Source organism: Sceloporus undulatus, chromosome 1 (assembly GCF_019175285.1).
Source record: "Sceloporus undulatus isolate JIND9_A2432 ecotype Alabama chromosome 1, SceUnd_v1.1, whole genome shotgun sequence".
Classification (NCBI taxonomy): domain Eukaryota; kingdom Metazoa; phylum Chordata; class Lepidosauria; order Squamata; family Phrynosomatidae; genus Sceloporus; species Sceloporus undulatus.
The window spans coordinates 319,066,185-319,083,237 of NC_056522.1; the positions used below are offsets into that span (position 1 = coordinate 319,066,185).

Below are 17,053 nucleotides of genomic sequence, written 5' to 3' on the forward strand. Positions count from 1 at the left end.
CCTCAAAGCAGCGGTCTATAACCCGCCTTATTTTATGTACCTGCTGCAGATACTATGACATTTCCTGCAATCACATCAGCTCAAACAGTGCTTCCATATTGCATATTTGATAATTCACTACATGAGTGGTACACATAGCACATGTCTCCTTGGAGGATGAGAGCATTTTAAACATGCAAATCAGTGTTTCTGTCTACATTTCTGCTATACTTTGTGAGCATTAGTGGTATGTCTTCTTCCTCAGAATCTCAGGGCAGCTCATCAGGTTCACCAATATGATTATGATGTGGATGATCTAAAGGGATGGATGCAGGAGAAAGAGGCTGTTCTGGACAGAGATGATTATGGTTATGACCTGCCAGGTGTGCAGACCCTCCTCAGACAACATGAGGGAGTAGAAGTAAGTCAAGGTGACCCTCTTGAAGCCATTACCTAAGGACTTAAATCCAAAAGATCTTGTATTTTGCTTTCTAGAATTTCCAGCAGTGTCTCCTTGTTCATTGGTTTAAGGAAATATGTATTCATTAATCTCTTACATAAAGCACTTAACTACATATTCAGATTACTATCTCAAATCATAGATTAAGTAAACTGGGGGCATTCACATTTATTTGCAGATCTTTGCAGTGATGCAATATTGGATCTCCACAGTGATGCAACACTACATTTTTGATTTCCGAATCTCTCTATGGCATTTTAACCTTGTTGCCATTCACACTTGCCACCATTTTGGTTTAAAATGGAGGCGCCTTCATTTCTGGGAATGATGCAGTGCGATCCAAATTGATTCAACGGCTTACCCAGGCTGTGAAGATGTGGATCATTGCGGCTCTTTAAAAAATATGCACTTAAGAATCTGGTGTCAAATACACTGGGTTAAGCAGGTTTTTTCATGCCCGCTCTCTGCAAATTGCACTGAGTGCAGTTGGGACAAGTTTGAATGCTATGGAAATAATCCATTTTCACATGGGTTATTTTAGTAGTGTGAATGCCCCACAAAGGAGGGCAACTATAGCAAAACTAGGAGCTAATTTTCTACCTCTCTGGTGGCCACACAAACAACCAAAGTGGGGAAGAAAGAGCAGAAAAACAAAATGGGAAATGGTCAGAAGTCCAATTTTAGTTTCCAAAAAAGGTGGGTTTTTATGTTAAATAATGCAAGGGGACAATCTCTTCCAAAACTGAACATCCATTCCTGAAAGAGACAATTTACACTTTTTACTAGAAAAGTAAAGAAAAGTCTGGATGAGTCTGGCAAAATGTTAGAAGTCACAAAAACAATGTTGCAGGGCCACGTGCAGGCCCCAAGTCTCACTGTGCCCACCTTGAATTAAAATGAGGGTTTCTTTAAAAGGGCTATAGCTAAATTAAAAAACGCAAAAGCACCAGGAGTGGACGGATTAACAACTCAATATTATAAAATATTTGCAGAAGAACTGCAAAAGCCCCTGAGATTATAGTATATTAACTATTTGTAAAAACAAGACATGTATTGCTATGGTAAAATTTAAAATTAATAAAAATAAGTGGGGGGGGGGGAAATGAGGGTTTCTACCATGTTCTCTGTCCTAAATTCTGTTCCTTTCAAGTCCAGCAATGTGTATGAGATAGCTTTGATAAGACTGTGCAATCAGCACATGCCTAGAGGCAACTTTGTGGCTAAGAAAAAGTAAGTAAATTAAGAAGTGGCTTCATTCAATGTTGTACGGGAGATCAAACAATCACCATTTCCTGAAAATCAATGCTGGTTGTTGACCTTCAATAATTTCCCTTTCTTTGTTCCAGAGAGAACTAGCAGCCATTGCAAAAGAGCTGGAAAGGGTAAGGGGGGAAGCCTGGCGTCTTGGCCGTCTTTATCCTCAGCCCAGGGACAACATGATGAGCAGGCTCTCTGAAGTGGATGGGTGCTGGGACAAACTGGAGTGGAAGTCTGCAGAGAGAAAGCAAAAGCTGCAGCAAGCTGAAAAGGTCCAGATGTACTTCAATGATTGCAGAGCACTAATGTACGTATTGATGAGGAGAGATGAGGTCTTCCTTTCCCCATTTACACTGTGAAGATCCTTGTTAAAGCAATAAAAGTGAAGCATTGGCATACAGAAATCAAATTCTAAATTACGTACTTCAAGTGGACCCAATTGATCTACTTAACGATGGCGATACATGGATGCAACTTAGCATAATGTGACACAGCCATTATTGTGTAAATGTTTTGGTTCAAAGGCGAACAAATAAATGTACATATGCTCCATATTTGTATTAGTCTGTACTAGGAGTGCTTTAGCTTAGTATTCCATCATGGTAGGGGATTGAACAAGATGATCATTGTGTTCCCTTGTAGCTCTTAAGACTCAATGATTCAATTAGTTAAATTATTTCCGCTGTTATGTCTGGGGAAACCTTGGTGTTCAGTGCCTTTCTTTTGGTTGACGTCTTCAGAGCCTGGGCCAAGGAGATGCATGCTCTGGTTATATCTGAGGAGCTGGCAAATGATCTGCTTGGTGCTGAGCTGCTTATAAAACGCCACGAGGAGTACAAACATGACATAGAAAAACAGTGGCTGAAATATGAAGATCTGGAACAAATTGGAAACAGCATGATGATGGATGGTCATTTTATGTCTATAGAGGTAAGCTACAGATATGTTAGATATATTGGAATGAACTTTGCATAAGGAGGTGGACTGGATGGCCCTTGCCGTCTCTTCCAACTCTATGATTCTATGAAAGCAATTTAACGTCCTTTACTCCTGCTCCAAAATATGACTGAATTTCAAAAAATGAGTGCAATGAATATTAGCAAACTGTCACTCTTGTGCTTTATGTTTTTGTGCTTTTGAGTACCCAGCTAGTTGGGGGTAAACTGCTTAGGGAGTGCTACTTCACTGATAAGCGGTATAGAAATGTAGTTGCTATGGCCTGCTATTGCTACTATTTATTTTTGCTGGTTTCAGCAGCCTCTGCTGTTTGACATAGGAGAGCCAAGTTTAAGTTTCTCTTCAAGTGTGAGAGGACTTGAGTATATATTCCTTTCTGGCTCCTTACCTGTTTTCGGGGTTATTGTGAAGACAAAATATAGATGCATCACCCTGAGTACTTAGGTGAGGCTTCAGAAAGAAATATATCAGTCTTAGCTTTTAAGATCAAGCTGTTTGTGGTAATGCAAAACAAACAGAACAAACAGCTCAAGCCTATGGTCCTTGAGGGCTTCACCAAACATGGCTCTTTAAAGGTTATTATGAAAAGGAGTAGAGAGGAATATTCATTTGAAAAGCTTCCCATGGTTCTGATAACTATGTAATGTTATCCACTGACCTTTACAATGATACCTAGCTTGCTTTCTGTTTAATTTATGAGAAGAGATGATGATCATAGGGGTTGAAACATCTTCGGATTTTGTTGAAAGATTCCATTGCTGCTGTGAAACAAGACAGTGTTTGTTTGTTTGTTTGTTTGTTTGTTTGTTTTAAAGAGAGCTATTATAACAAGACTTTGGAAATCAACTTTTGAAAGTAATTAGTTGCTACTACACTCCCAAGCCCCCAGAACAGTTGTATTATATTTCAGTTTTAAAGAAATCAAATCTTTTCTGTGTTGCTATTGTAAATAATTTAAATTGATACTTTTGATTACTCATCTTTAAACATTAGAATGCTACAAACTATTGTCCTGCCCACCTCGAGCCTTGGGAAGAGGCAGATTTTTTAAAAATATATATATAATAATTAATTAATTAAATCATTGTGACTGTAGCATAAAAAGGGATAACATCACCCTTTTTGCTGTGAAACTGTTTAGTTACTTTTATAGGCCTGCCAGAAGATGTAGGTCTTTATTAAGTTTTAAATTCAACCAGCATGTTTAGCTGTCAAATCTCTCCGGGCAGGTCATTCCACAATCTAGGGACAGCCGATGAAAAGGTCCTCTGGGTGACAGTTACTTATCTGGTTCTAGCTGGCTGAAGTAAATGTCCCCCAGAGGACCTGAGCATACGGGGCAGATTATACAGAAGGAGGCGATCCCATAGGTAACCTGGACCCAAACCATGTATTGTTTTAAAGGTAATAATCAAAACTTTGTACTTTGCCAGTGGAGTGATTTTAAGTTATGCATGTTATAGTTATGCATGGCAATACCACCTCTGCAAAATGTACCTTTTCAAGCCAGCAGCATTCCAACAGAAGGGTTACCAAGGTGCTGCAGATCCCTATGTGCTTGGAAATGATGTCTGTAGCATTCTTGGAGGGTGTTTGAACAATAGGCAGCTGGAAAGACTTCTCAGGGTCTTGCTGCATCTGCTTGTCCCAAAGCACCCTACACTGCAGCTGTCATTTCACAATGCCTCCATCTTCAGCACCTTGGTAACCCTTCAATTGGAGTGCAGCAAGACTGAAAAGGTAGGATTTAGGGGTCATGTTTTAACATTAGTGACCATAAATGTGAATTCTCAGCAACTAATGACTTATAACTACTGAACAAAATGACTATGGCTTGAAACAGATGGCCCAAAAAGTGTGAATTTTAGCAGCTTTGGAGGCATGGTGTACAGATGACACATGCCCCCGGAGTGGCCGGAAACTGCTTTGCAGCCACCTAAGGCAGCCCAAAGCTGCCAGAAAAAGGAACACGGAAAAAGCACTCCTTACCGGCACCCCATTTGGGGTGTTCACCCCCTTTACCCCAAGCACCAGCACCACTACCATCAGTTTAAATCTTGGAATTTATTTTTCTAGATTCAAGAGAAACTTTCGGAACTGTTGGAGATGATGGCAAAAGTGCGGGAATCCTGGGACCTGAAGAAGAATTTGTATGAGGAAAATTGGGAGATCCAGTTACTAAGAAGGGAGCTGGATCTAGCTGAAGCTTGGCTGACTGCCAAGGAGGGCTTTCTCTCAGATCCTAACTATGGGGTAAATGAGGATAACAAGAAAGCTAAATACAAATATTCCTTTCCTAGCGAAGTAGTTTACTTGATTTAGCAGTTGCCTTCTACTTTCAGACTGCAGGAGTAAGCAGACTTCAAGCCTGTAGAATCTACTCAGTTTTTATTAGAATTACAGGAACTACAAACTACAGGAGGGAGCAAAGCAATGCCTCAGGAGAGAATTAAAGAGAGATCCAGCATTGTGTTGTACAGTGGACCCTTGTTATACGCTGGGGTTTGGTTCCAAGATCCCCCGTGGATAACAAAATCCGTGGATGCTCAAGTCATATAATGACATAGCAAAATGGTGTCCCTTATAAAAAATCGAAAATCAAGGTTTGATATTTGAAATTTATACTTTTTTTGAACATTTTCAAACTATGTATGCTTGAATACATGTATAAAAAATCAGTCTATAAGAAGGGCCGACTGTACTAGGACTTTGGGAGACCAGGTTCAAACCTCAGTTTAGCAATGGTAATCTGATACCTTCTAGCTTGTCAAGCATTGTTACATCTTCTTATATTACATCTACTTATATTAATACATTAAGTGTTAGGAATATTTAGCTTTTGGTCACTTCATATAATTGGCCTAAACAACCTAAAGGCACCAGATTCTGTCTGATCTTGGAATCTGAGCAGGATCAACCCTGATTAGTACTTGAATATGTGACTGCCTATGGATCTCAGATGGTGTAGGTTATACTTTATTTCCAAAGAAGGAACTGAGGATTCCTAGCCTAAGGAAATTCATAGGGTCACCATAAATTGACAGGTGACTTAAAAGTGTGTGTGCGTGCACACACACACACACACACACACACACACACACAGGGAGCAGGGCTCTTATTGTATTTCCATATTGAATTATTGTTTCCATTTATTTACTTCCTAGCATTCTGTCTCTGATGTTGAGCACCTATTGAAGAAACATCAGGACTTTGAAAAAATGCTCCAGGCCCAAGAGGAGAAGTTTGCACAATTAAATAGAAAGACAAAGGTAATATGACAAAAGCTGATAAAGCTTATCCAGGCAAAATGCACTGCCATACTAAGACAAACTATGGATATAATTGCATCCCTAAATCTTGCCGGGATAGAGGTGGGATTAAAAAATCAAACATGAGAGCTTGCCATTTTTGAAAAGCCTCTGGAACGCGGCTGGGATCCAGGCTGCATATGGGTTGCACTTGCCCAGCCACGGCTGCATGCGATAACACCCATATTTGACTTTTCAATCTCACATCTATCCCAGCAGGATTTCTGGGTGTGATAATCTCCTATCTAAGTAGTTTTCATCACCCTTCCCAACCATTGCTGAATCAATGTAATTTCACATCTGAGCCTTTTTAAAAATTATGATTGTCCCTCTCTTTCTGTAAGAAATGTGAACAGTATCCTAGTATTTTAAAGAGCAAACCAGCATCCAGATCCATTAGATTTAGAGCACAGAAGTGAAGAGAAGGAAATGCCTTTTCACACCAACCAGCACATGAGCAACAGCAATTCTGTGCATTGCGTATATCAATATGGATGCATAAAGTTGTCAATTTCTGTCTCTGATTTTCTGAACAATAAGTTTGTTTTTACCCTTCCTGCATCACTTTGTGAATTTGGCCCATTTGTGTTTAGTTTTGGTTATTGTGTGCATTTTGTGTACTTTTGGTTATTGTGTGCCTGAAATGTGGAACTGCAGCAGAAGGCACCTATCACACAAAGGCAGTAATGGAATGGCAGTGAGATTGAGAGCCTGTTGATGAGTTTTGTTCATCAATGAAAAGGCACACCACAATGACAAATACAATACAAGGCAGCAGAAAGATGGACACAATGTCCATACACATCTTTATCCTTTTAAAATTCCATTTTTAGCCTTATGTGGTAAAATCCCTAGACTTGTTTTCCTAGCAGCGATATTGAGAGCCTGTTAATGGGTTTTGTCCATCAATGAAAAGGTGCACTACAGTAACAAATACAATGCAAGGGTGACCCTTACTGGGTCACTCTTATGCGTGTTATTTCCTCAGATAAATAGCCCTGTTCATGCAACAATTATGTCAATGTAAAGTTTGCCTCAAGTGAGCTGAAGATTCTCTGGAAGGTCTAGAGGTGCAATTCTCACATAAGATATTAAATAAACATTCCCCATGTTTATGGCACTTTTTCTCCTTGAAGAATCAGCCCATATAGCTTCATTCAAAATAAGTTTGCACACTTCATGGAAGACTAACTTGTACTTCTGTTCCCCGTTATTGATAAACTGATTTCTAGTAGCCTCAATTGGTGGGAGGTTGTTTTTTTCCCCCTTAAGAGTAAAAATCCTATTACTGACACTAATTTGTTTCTTAGCTGTGCTATACTTTTGGTGTGGTTTTATTTATTTGTTGTATTTGTATCCAACCTTTCTCCAAATATTGGAATTCATGACAGATTACAATTTTTAAAAAGAACAACGCAACTAATAACATACCAAAATGAAGATTAAAATGCAATTATACTATTCACAATATAAAAAGTTTTTAAACCTAGACTTTAAAAGATACGATGCACTTTAAAGGATAAAAAGCAATTAAAACAGTTCAGTTTAAAACAATACGGCACACAGAGCTCATTCTATAAAATCTTTCTTTTTCAAAGCCTGTCAGAATAAAATGTCTTTGTCTGCCAATGGAAGAACAATAAGAAGACCATTCTGTTCTCTCTAAAAAGAGTTCCAGAATTTAGAGCTAGCCACTGGGAAGGCCCTTTCTTGTGTTCCCACCAACCTTGCTTGTGACATTCGCAGGACTGAGAGAAGAGCATCTCCTGATAATCTCATCTAGATAGATATGATCTGCCAGATAGCTGTACCTTTATTGTGCATCAGATGTAAATGCCCAGTAATCCTGAGGAAAGGAACCCAATAGAGAAATCATTATTTGAAAGGTGTAAAGAGAGACATATATCCCTAGGTGCCTTCAAGTGGCCGTGAAGTATAAGTCATAGGCAAGATAAAGCCAAAACAGCAAATGCAATGAGACAGTGGAACTAGTGCCAAATTTGATCCTGTGTCATCCTTGTTCTCTCTTTAGCAGAAACAGGGTTAGCAACTAGTTGGTATTTTTTGGTTACATCTAGGTCTAGTACATCTGTTCATGAGCTGTATTCTTCTTTTTTAACATTTATGAGGACAGCAGGGAGAGAACTTGCCTGAGGTGATGCACTATGCCATATGACTTTCCATCCTGGGAAAGGTTCATATCCAGAGAGCAAAGTATATTTAACATAAATCTTGATAGTGTCACATAATAGGCAATACCCACATGTGTTATAAACTGTAGGGATAGAAAAATTATTCATTATTATTTGTTCCCATATTGGAAAATGGGTTTTTCAACAGTCTGGAAGCCCTGTCAGGAAGGGTAATAGACCAGCAACAATTTTGCAAAAATTTCATAGAATTAAAACATCCTAAAATGTTGTAGAGGAATTATTCTGTATTCAAAATGAGTTTTTTTACCAAACAAAACCCTACAAAACACTATTTTTTTGTATAGAACATGTGCTTCCTGTGTTTGCCAAGAAAAACCTTTTTCCATGTAGAAAACAGGGCTTTGCTCCCCCTCTCCAAAAAATTGAGGATTTTCAAATATATGGAGAATACTGCAGAGGAATATTTGTTTCCTCCTGCATCTGGGAAGAAACTATTGTAATTATTTGTTCTCACATGTGAGGATGAAATGGTTTAGAACTAACCCTAACAGACTGGAAAGTTTTTTTTCTACCATTCTGAATTGTTCTATCTTACACAACTCTTCATTTATTTGACAGCTCTCCTCAGTCATGTAACCTTGTTATTGCTTTCAGAGGGAATTGAAGCTACTGCAACAAATTGATATGGAGGAGGAAAGAGAGAGGGGGAAATTGATCAAAGTTCCCTCTCTAAGAAGAAGATATTCAGACAGGAGAACAGCACACACAAAACTGCTAGATCCAAGGAAAACTCCACAATTGCCATCAGTATCCTCAGCTCCCACCTTGAGGCTAACCCCAGAACAGTTTGTTTCCCCTAACCAAAAGCCTACAGAGAGTTCGTACCAACTCAGACATGGAGAAAATCCAATTTTAGCTGGCTCCAGTAGTACCACTGCACCTAAGTTGCTTATCCTACAAGATTCAGTTCTGGAAACCCCAAAGTCTGTGCTTTCTTCATTACCATCTAAACTGAAACTTAAGCAAACTGAGAGCAATTTGTTACCAGCATATGCTAGTGATTTAGAAGCACTGAACATGGAAAATGTTAGTGATACCTCCCTCTCCAATGTGGAAACCAAAGACATTAAGGCTTCACCTAGTAGAGACTCATTTGATACTTCTCCAATTTTTGTACATTCTGATTTACCTCCTGAGAGATTGGGAACTGTTTCTCAGGTAAGTTGTCATCATCTATTTGCATAGAATCCATACATCAGGAGTGGACAAGTGGGGCCCACCAGATGTTAAGATACAATCATTATTAGCCCAGATAGCATAGGCCATGTGGAGGGTGATGGGAATTGCAACCCAACTGTATTTGTAGGATCATAATTGCCCTTCTCTGCCCTAAATGAAATTCCATAACTTATTTTTATATATCATAAATTATTTATATAGAAGACAAGTTCATTTGTCATTTGTGATATAAGAATGAGTGACAGGAAAGGGTGCTGATCAATGTTATTTAAGTAGAAAAAAAACAACACTATCATTTACCAAATATTATCATCAACTTTCCCTCATAATAACTGTTCTTGTTGTTTTGTTTTATCTTTGAGCACACTGTTCCTTCCCCACTGCTTGACATGGGTCCATAACATTTTTCTCTATATGTGTCATTAGTTTCTAGTATGTAAGATTTGTTTTAGTAGTTCCAGCTTCCAGCTGTGAAGTCCAATTTCAATTTACTTGACCTGCATTTTCTGGATTAATATGAGAATTGGATAATTCTTAATGGTTATTCCCTGGCTTCCCACTTCCTAAATGTTTTGATATTCTTGCCTTAAATAACAACACCCCTTTGGAATTGCATATTTAAATGCATATTCAATATCAAGTGTATTAAGAAATGTGAGAAAGTATGTACTTAAAAATAAAGATTTCAATATGCATTGGAATCTAAATTTTCAAACTCACAAACATGTTAAAATGGAAATGGGACTGATTAAATTTGTGAATGAGCACATGCAAATGTGACATAGGCTGAAATTAAGACCGTGTTGTCTATTCCAACCAGCATGTATAGCTGTTTCAAATGGAATAGGTAATGGGTTTAAACAGCTTTTACTTATGGAGAGAGGATAAATTTCTTAACATGTGCCCTTTATCCTTAACTGTGATTTTGCAAATGGGTTGACTTAAGTTTTCATTGTGCAAATTTAAGTTTTTTGCAATGGCTTTGTCAATTTCAGGTTTCTGCAGCACCCCACAACATGGAGGGTTGCCTAGAAAAGCTGGACCAAATTCTTCCAGGAAGAAACCAAGTAAGCATGGATTAAATATGTGATATGAAAGGAATGGGGGGGGACCCCTAAATGATTGAGAAATGATACCAACACAGTTTCAGAGTTTGGAAAAGTTACCATGCTGGCTAGGATTTCTGGGGTTTGTAGACTAAAAAAGTACTTTCTTCAAGCTTTTGGCAGATCAAGGGAAGTAGTACTGCCATTCTATTCTCTCTTGATCAGACTTTACCTGGAATACCATGTCCAGTTGTGGGCACCACAATTTAAGAAGAATATTGACAAACCAAAACATGTCCAGATAAAGTTGTCATAAATCCAAAACGCACTGCAGAAATCATCCCGTTTGAGACCCCTTTAACTGGTTTGGCTCATTGCTAGGGAATCCTGGGAATTGTAGCTTTGTGAGACGTTTAGCCTTCTCTGTCAGAGAGCTTTGGTGCCATAATTAACTACAATTCACAGGATTCCCTAGCACTGAGCCAGGACCATTAAAACGGTTTCAAACTGGACTATTTCTGCAGTGTGTTTTGGACCTATGATTGTAAAAGATCTGGGAACCATATTCCATAAGGAAAAGATTGAGTTGCTGAGTACGTTTAGCTTGGAGAATACTGAGGGGGGAGATGATAATCATCTCCAATTACATGATGGGATGGGATGAGTTATTTTCTGCTGCTCCAGAGACCAGAATACAAGGTAATGGATTCAAATTACAAGAAAAGAGATTCTAATGAAGAACTTCTTTACTGTAAGAACTGTTAGAGAGTAGAATAGGGTGCCTCAGGCTGTTCTTCTTTGGAGGTCTTTAAACAGAGACTGGATGAGCATCTTTCAGAAGTGATTTAGTTGAGTATTCCTGTATGACAGTGGCATTGGACTGGATGGCATTTTGTGACTCTTTCCAACTCTATGATTGTGTGATTCTGTGAACCTGGGCATCACAATCTGCTTTCCTATTATGAGATGTGGTGTTCTGAAAGGATGGATCTAGAAAGCATTTAAAACAATTTAAGAGCTATCTTGCTGACACCCCACCCCACCCTGTCCTTGACCAAAGATTAGCAACTGGCACAGGACTGGGACCAACTTTTCAAGTTGGTCAGGTGTTTAAAGACCATATTTTTTGTGTTTTTGTTTGTTTTAAAGATGGTTTTTTAATTATAAATACATTAAAATTTGCTATACCTATAAAAATAAAATTAAAGCATTCTTAAATTCATTAAATTGCCTTCCATTCACTTTTAACAAAGGAGTTTATTGCATTATCATTTACTCCCTAAATAGACATGGGATGCAGTGTTAACAGATGTATCTTATTGAACTGCCCTGTAGCCAGGCAGTAGGCATCCCATATCCAAACCAAGCTTCTCTTGCAGCTTTTCAAGAACAGAATTTTTTCATTCTTCAATCAATACAATTTATTGAGTAGCCCAAGGGCTGTTTCAAAATACTAGTAACATAATAAAAAGCAGTATCACACAGCTATATATAAAATGTAAATACAGTGCACTAGGTGCAATAAACCTCCATACAATATAAATACATATGCATAACCTAAGCATGCACCAGAACCAGAACATGCACTACTTGTCTGCAGCTTATGTATATCTAAAAGATATACAATATGTGCTAAAGGATATACTAGTAAACAGATAAAATAAAATAGTTAACAATTAAACAATAGTATGTAAGATAGTTACCATAGGGAATAAAACAGAATTAAAATTGGAATTGAAATGGGAGGCAAAAGTAACATAAAATATCCGTCGACATACATCAAATCTGTTCATCCCCCTTACAATTAACACCAATCATTCCAACATATCTAGATCTCAACAGCGATGCTTTATGAAGGAACCGAGCTGTAGTAATAGAGATTTTTGAATCTTGTCCACTCATAAAGTATGATGTTCTGATGTGGGTATCCCAGTATATTGTTCGTTTAATATAGGGATGAAGATATTGATCCCTTTCTGCTTGGTACAAATTACAACTAAACAAAATGTGTGCTAGATCCTCAATTTCATGATCCCCACAAATACAAATTCGTTCGTTATAAGGGATACCCTGGAATCTTCCATGTCTTACCATGGTATCAAGTTGGTCGAATCTTGCTCGGGTAAATGCCTCTCTGAGATGTTTAGGGATCTGTATTTTTAGATAAGATGGCATTTGAAAGGACCGTTTGTATTGGCTCAACCATTTTAAATTGCCTACCCTACTGAGTGTGGCTATGTCTTCTTGAGCCGCAATGTCCAAAATTCTCTGTCTTGCACCCTTTCTTGCTTGATCATTCATAGTACAAGCTACAGGGAGGCCACAGCTCTTTATAAAGTTTAACAGTTGCCAGGACCATGTAGATTGCAATTGAGAGTGCAACTGTTCTAATAAGCATAGTCTAGGAAGTCTGTTTGGCTCCATTTCATTAATTTTACACCAGTAATTGAGCACTCTGATTTTAGCTTGAGAGCAGATAGAATAAATTTTTTCATTCTTGAAAAGCTGCAGGATAAGCCCAGATTGGATATGAGCTGCCTACTGCCCGGCCACGAAGCAGTGAAATAAGATCAGCCTATTAAGGTTACAACCCGCGTCTATACTGTTGGGAAATTGGTGGAGTGATAATCTCCAAACAATCCCCCACTCATATTTGATTAATTATCACTACATTATATATGTGTGTATAAATCAACCTGAAGCATACTTAAATTGTCTTTAATTGAAATAATATTCATTGTGATATGGACTATTGACATTGAACTAAAAGGAATGAAATTGTCCATTATATTTTTTTATGTGATTCATTTTCCTATTGACATTGGTTCATTTAACAATGTGACACTGAATTTCAGTGGCAAACCACACTGTCGTTTTTAAAAATAAAAATAAAAATTTTGTGGAGTACCTGAGAGATCGGGGGCACAAAAAGGATCTTGTGGTGTTTGTCTACCATAGACCATTACTTCTCCCCTTTCTTAGGTTTTCTAACCATCCCTACCCATTTCTTTCCTTATTAATTTAATTTTGACTTTCTGATCTCATTCTCCTCTCTGCGGATCTTTATTTAGCTCCATCATGCTTTCTAAAAATAAATAAATAAATAAATAAACCGTTTATTTATATACCGCTTTTCCTCGAGATCAAAGCGGTTTACATCAGGTAAAACTATGACAATGTCATAATACAGTATAAAAACAGTTAAAACATTCAATTACAATCATAAAAGTCTCTAAAATAAAAATTACATAGTGAAAAACTCTAGGCTATCATATCTTAATCTAAATTGGGGAATATTTATCTAAACAGAGTTGGGAGGGTATGCTTGCAGGAAGAGATGGGTTTTTAAAGCCTTTTTAAAGGCTTCCAATGTACCACACGAATGGATCTCTTCCGGAAGGGCGTTCCAAAGAGTGGGTGCTATTGCTGTGTAAGCTTTTTGGTGGGTTGTTGCCAGTCTCATCTTAGGATGTTTAAGTAGGAGTTTCCCCCTTGTTCTAAGGGTGCGGGGCGGATTATGTAGGAAGAGGCGTTCTCTCAAGTAACTCGGGCCCAAGCCATGTAGGGCTTTAAAGGTAATAACCAACACTTTGTATTGGGACCGGAAGCGAATTGGCAGCCAGTGAAGAGATTTTAACACAGGGGTTATATGGTCCGACCTAGAGGTTCCCGTGACCAATCTGGCTGCAGCATTTTGAACCAACTGAAGCTTCCGAACCTGATACAAAGGTAGCCCCATGTAAAGCGTGTTACAGAAGTCCAAACAAGAGGTTACCAGTGCGTGTATTACAGTTTCAAGGTCCTTTCAGTCCAGACAGGGACGCAGTTGGCGTATCAGCCGGAGCTGGTACCAAGCACTCTTGGCCATCGCATCTACTTGAGATGATAACTGTAGAGATGGATCCAAGAGTACTCCCAAGCTGCAAACTTTGTCCTTTAGGGGAAGTGTGACCCCATCCAGGACAGGATGATAAATTTCCCTATCTGGATTCGGAGGACCTATCACAAGTACCTCTGTTTTCTCTGGATTCAGCTTCTGTTTGTTTTTCCTCATCCAGCCCATTACTGACCCCAGGCAGGCATCCAGAGGAGAGGTGTCATCCTTAGTCACTGTATCAGTTGGAGGCATGGAGAGATAGATCTGGGTGTCATCAGCGTACTGATAACACCGAGCTCCATGGTTCCGGATGATCTCTCCCAGCGGCTTCATATAAATGTTAAATAGCATGGGGGACAGAATGGCGCCCTGGGGGATGCCCGATGTCAGCTCTCTTTTACGAGAGCAACTGTCCCCCAGCCTCACTATCTGGAATCTCCCCAAGAGATAGGACCGGAACCACTGGAGTACAGTGCCCCCGATACCCAATTCCCTCAGGCATTCCAGAAGGATACCATGGTCAATGGTATCGAAGGCTGCTGAGATGTCCAAGAGCACCAACAGGGTTACACTTCCCCTGTCGGTGGCCAGACAGAGATCATCGACCAAGGCGACCATGGCAGTCTCAACTCTGTAGCCCGCCCTGAAGCCAGTTTGAAATGGGTCCAGATAATCAGTGTCATCCAAGACAGCTTGGAGCTGAAAAGCGACTGCCCTCTCGATCACCTCGCCCAAGAATGGTAATAAGGAGACCGGTCTGTAATTACACATTAAAAGGGGATCAAGAGAAGGTTTCTTCAAAAGAGGCTTTACTATTGCCTGTTTCAGAGATGATGGAACTATACCTTCCTGAAGAGATGCATTTATTATTAGATGGAGTGCAATTTTTATAGCATCGCCTCCCTGAACAGTTATTTGTATACAGTTAACTTTCATTTTGACACTGATACTAAAATGAGTACCCAGCTTGTTGGGGGCAATTAGCTTACCATTGTAAACTGCTTAGACACTGTTAGTTCAGTATGAAGCTGTATATAAACGAAGCTGTTTGTTTTATTTTTGTTTAATAAACTTTGTTACCTGCTTGAATTGTTTAGTTCAGCCTTTGCAAACCCTAACACTCACTGAGACTAACTGAAAGAAAGAAATTGGCAGCATGAGCTTTCATAGACTTTAGTCTACTTCCTCGGATGCATTGAGAAAGTAGACTAAAGTCTACAGAAGCTCATGCTGCCAATTTCTTTCTTTCAGTTAGTCTCAAAGGTGCTACAAGATCTCTCTACATACTGATTCTACTGACTAATTTGGCTATATCTTTGAATCCTAGCACTCACTAGTATCCAAACAGTAGCTAATTGTGAATAACTGTATAAGTTGTTAAATGAAGGTAATCAAAATAAATATGTACAAGATTATAAGAGCCAGCATGGTGCAGTGATTTGAGTGTTAGGCTATGACTCTCGAAATCAGGGTTCAAATCCCCACTCAGCCATGGAAGCCCATGGGGTGACCTTGGACAAATCACACTCTTTCAGCGTCTGAGGAAGGATAAGGCAAACCCGCCTCTGAACAAATCTTGCCAAAAAAAGCCTGTGGTAGATTCACCTTAGGGTAACTATGAATCAGAAACCACTTGAAGGCACACAACAACAACAAGAACAAAGATGACAATCAAAGTAATAGGTCATATTTTTTAACAATTAGTAACCTATCTACCTCAAAGGATATAGCTGGCTAACTCTTAACTTTGCTCTATATTTTTTGTAGCCAAAGACAAGGGCTTGGAACACTTATTATCTTAAACTTGGAAAACAAAAACTTGAGTTCTACAATGATGAACAGGAAGCATCTCAGGTAATTTGTTTTATTTTCCTTCAATTCTTCCTTAAGGCTTCTCATGTTTATCCACCATCACTATCAACTGCCTTTTGAAAATCCAGTTAATTAGGAAAGGACTATAGAACAGTGGGTTCTGTTTTGTTTTGTTTCTGTTAGCTGATCAAATCTTACTATTTGGTCAACAGATAGTTGATACAACAACAAGACTACAAAATCCCTTACTTTACAAAAAGTAAAAAGGCTGAGATGGTAGTGTACCAGGCAGTGCTTTGTTGTAAGAGTTGCTCATATTTTCACATGGACCAGTCCCAGTGTGGTTTTGGTCATCATGGCACCTGATCATTTGTTAGAATTATGGAGGGCAGCATGGTATTGTTATCAAAGCTGTTACTCAGTGTGTAACTTAAGAAGCAGGTGCTAAATAAATTAGAAAATTAGGTTCACTCAGGCGGTTGGTGTGGGATGGGATGGGGCGTGTAAGGAGGGAGGGTACATGCATTCCCTCTCTCAGGTGCAAGGACAGGCATGGGGCAGGTGTCCCCTCTCTCCTTCTTTTTGCCCCCTATCCCATCTCCTTCCCCCTCCTACCCAAGTGTGTGAGTGATTAAGTGAGTGAGTGGGTGAGGGAATGTGCATGTGACCGGCCCCAGTCACTTCACCAACACAGGCAATTTTTTGTTTATGTTAAATACATTTTGGGTACCTAGTGTTATTCATGGTTTTTCCACTTTCATGGGGGTCCTGTGCCCCTAACCCCCCCCCCCGAATGTGGACAGCCAACTCTAATTGTTTCTTTTCTTCTTCTTTTTTTCAGAATACAATTCCAGTTTTCTCAGTCAGCACAACTGGAGCCAAATGTGAGAGACTGAGAGGATATTTTGAGAAAGAACATGCCTTCAGATTAAGGTAAATCATATCAGTAGCCACACATGCAAAAC

General features: G+C 39.0%; 1 protein-coding gene across 1 annotated transcript in view; it reads left to right on the forward strand.

The window, feature by feature from the left end:
* SPTBN5 (spectrin beta, non-erythrocytic 5) overlaps positions 1-17,053 on the forward strand; it is a 163,205-nt gene that overhangs the window by 133,521 nt on the left and 12,631 nt on the right. The window contains exons 56-64 of the mRNA XM_042460065.1: positions 245-400; positions 1,786-2,003; positions 2,437-2,626; positions 4,730-4,906; positions 5,818-5,922; positions 8,769-9,332; positions 10,349-10,420; positions 16,044-16,130; positions 16,930-17,021. Of these exons, the coding sequence (XP_042315999.1) occupies positions 245-400; positions 1,786-2,003; positions 2,437-2,626; positions 4,730-4,906; positions 5,818-5,922; positions 8,769-9,332; positions 10,349-10,420; positions 16,044-16,130; positions 16,930-17,021 (1,661 nt within the window). The remainder of the gene's footprint in view (positions 1-244; positions 401-1,785; positions 2,004-2,436; positions 2,627-4,729; positions 4,907-5,817; positions 5,923-8,768; positions 9,333-10,348; positions 10,421-16,043; positions 16,131-16,929; positions 17,022-17,053) is intronic.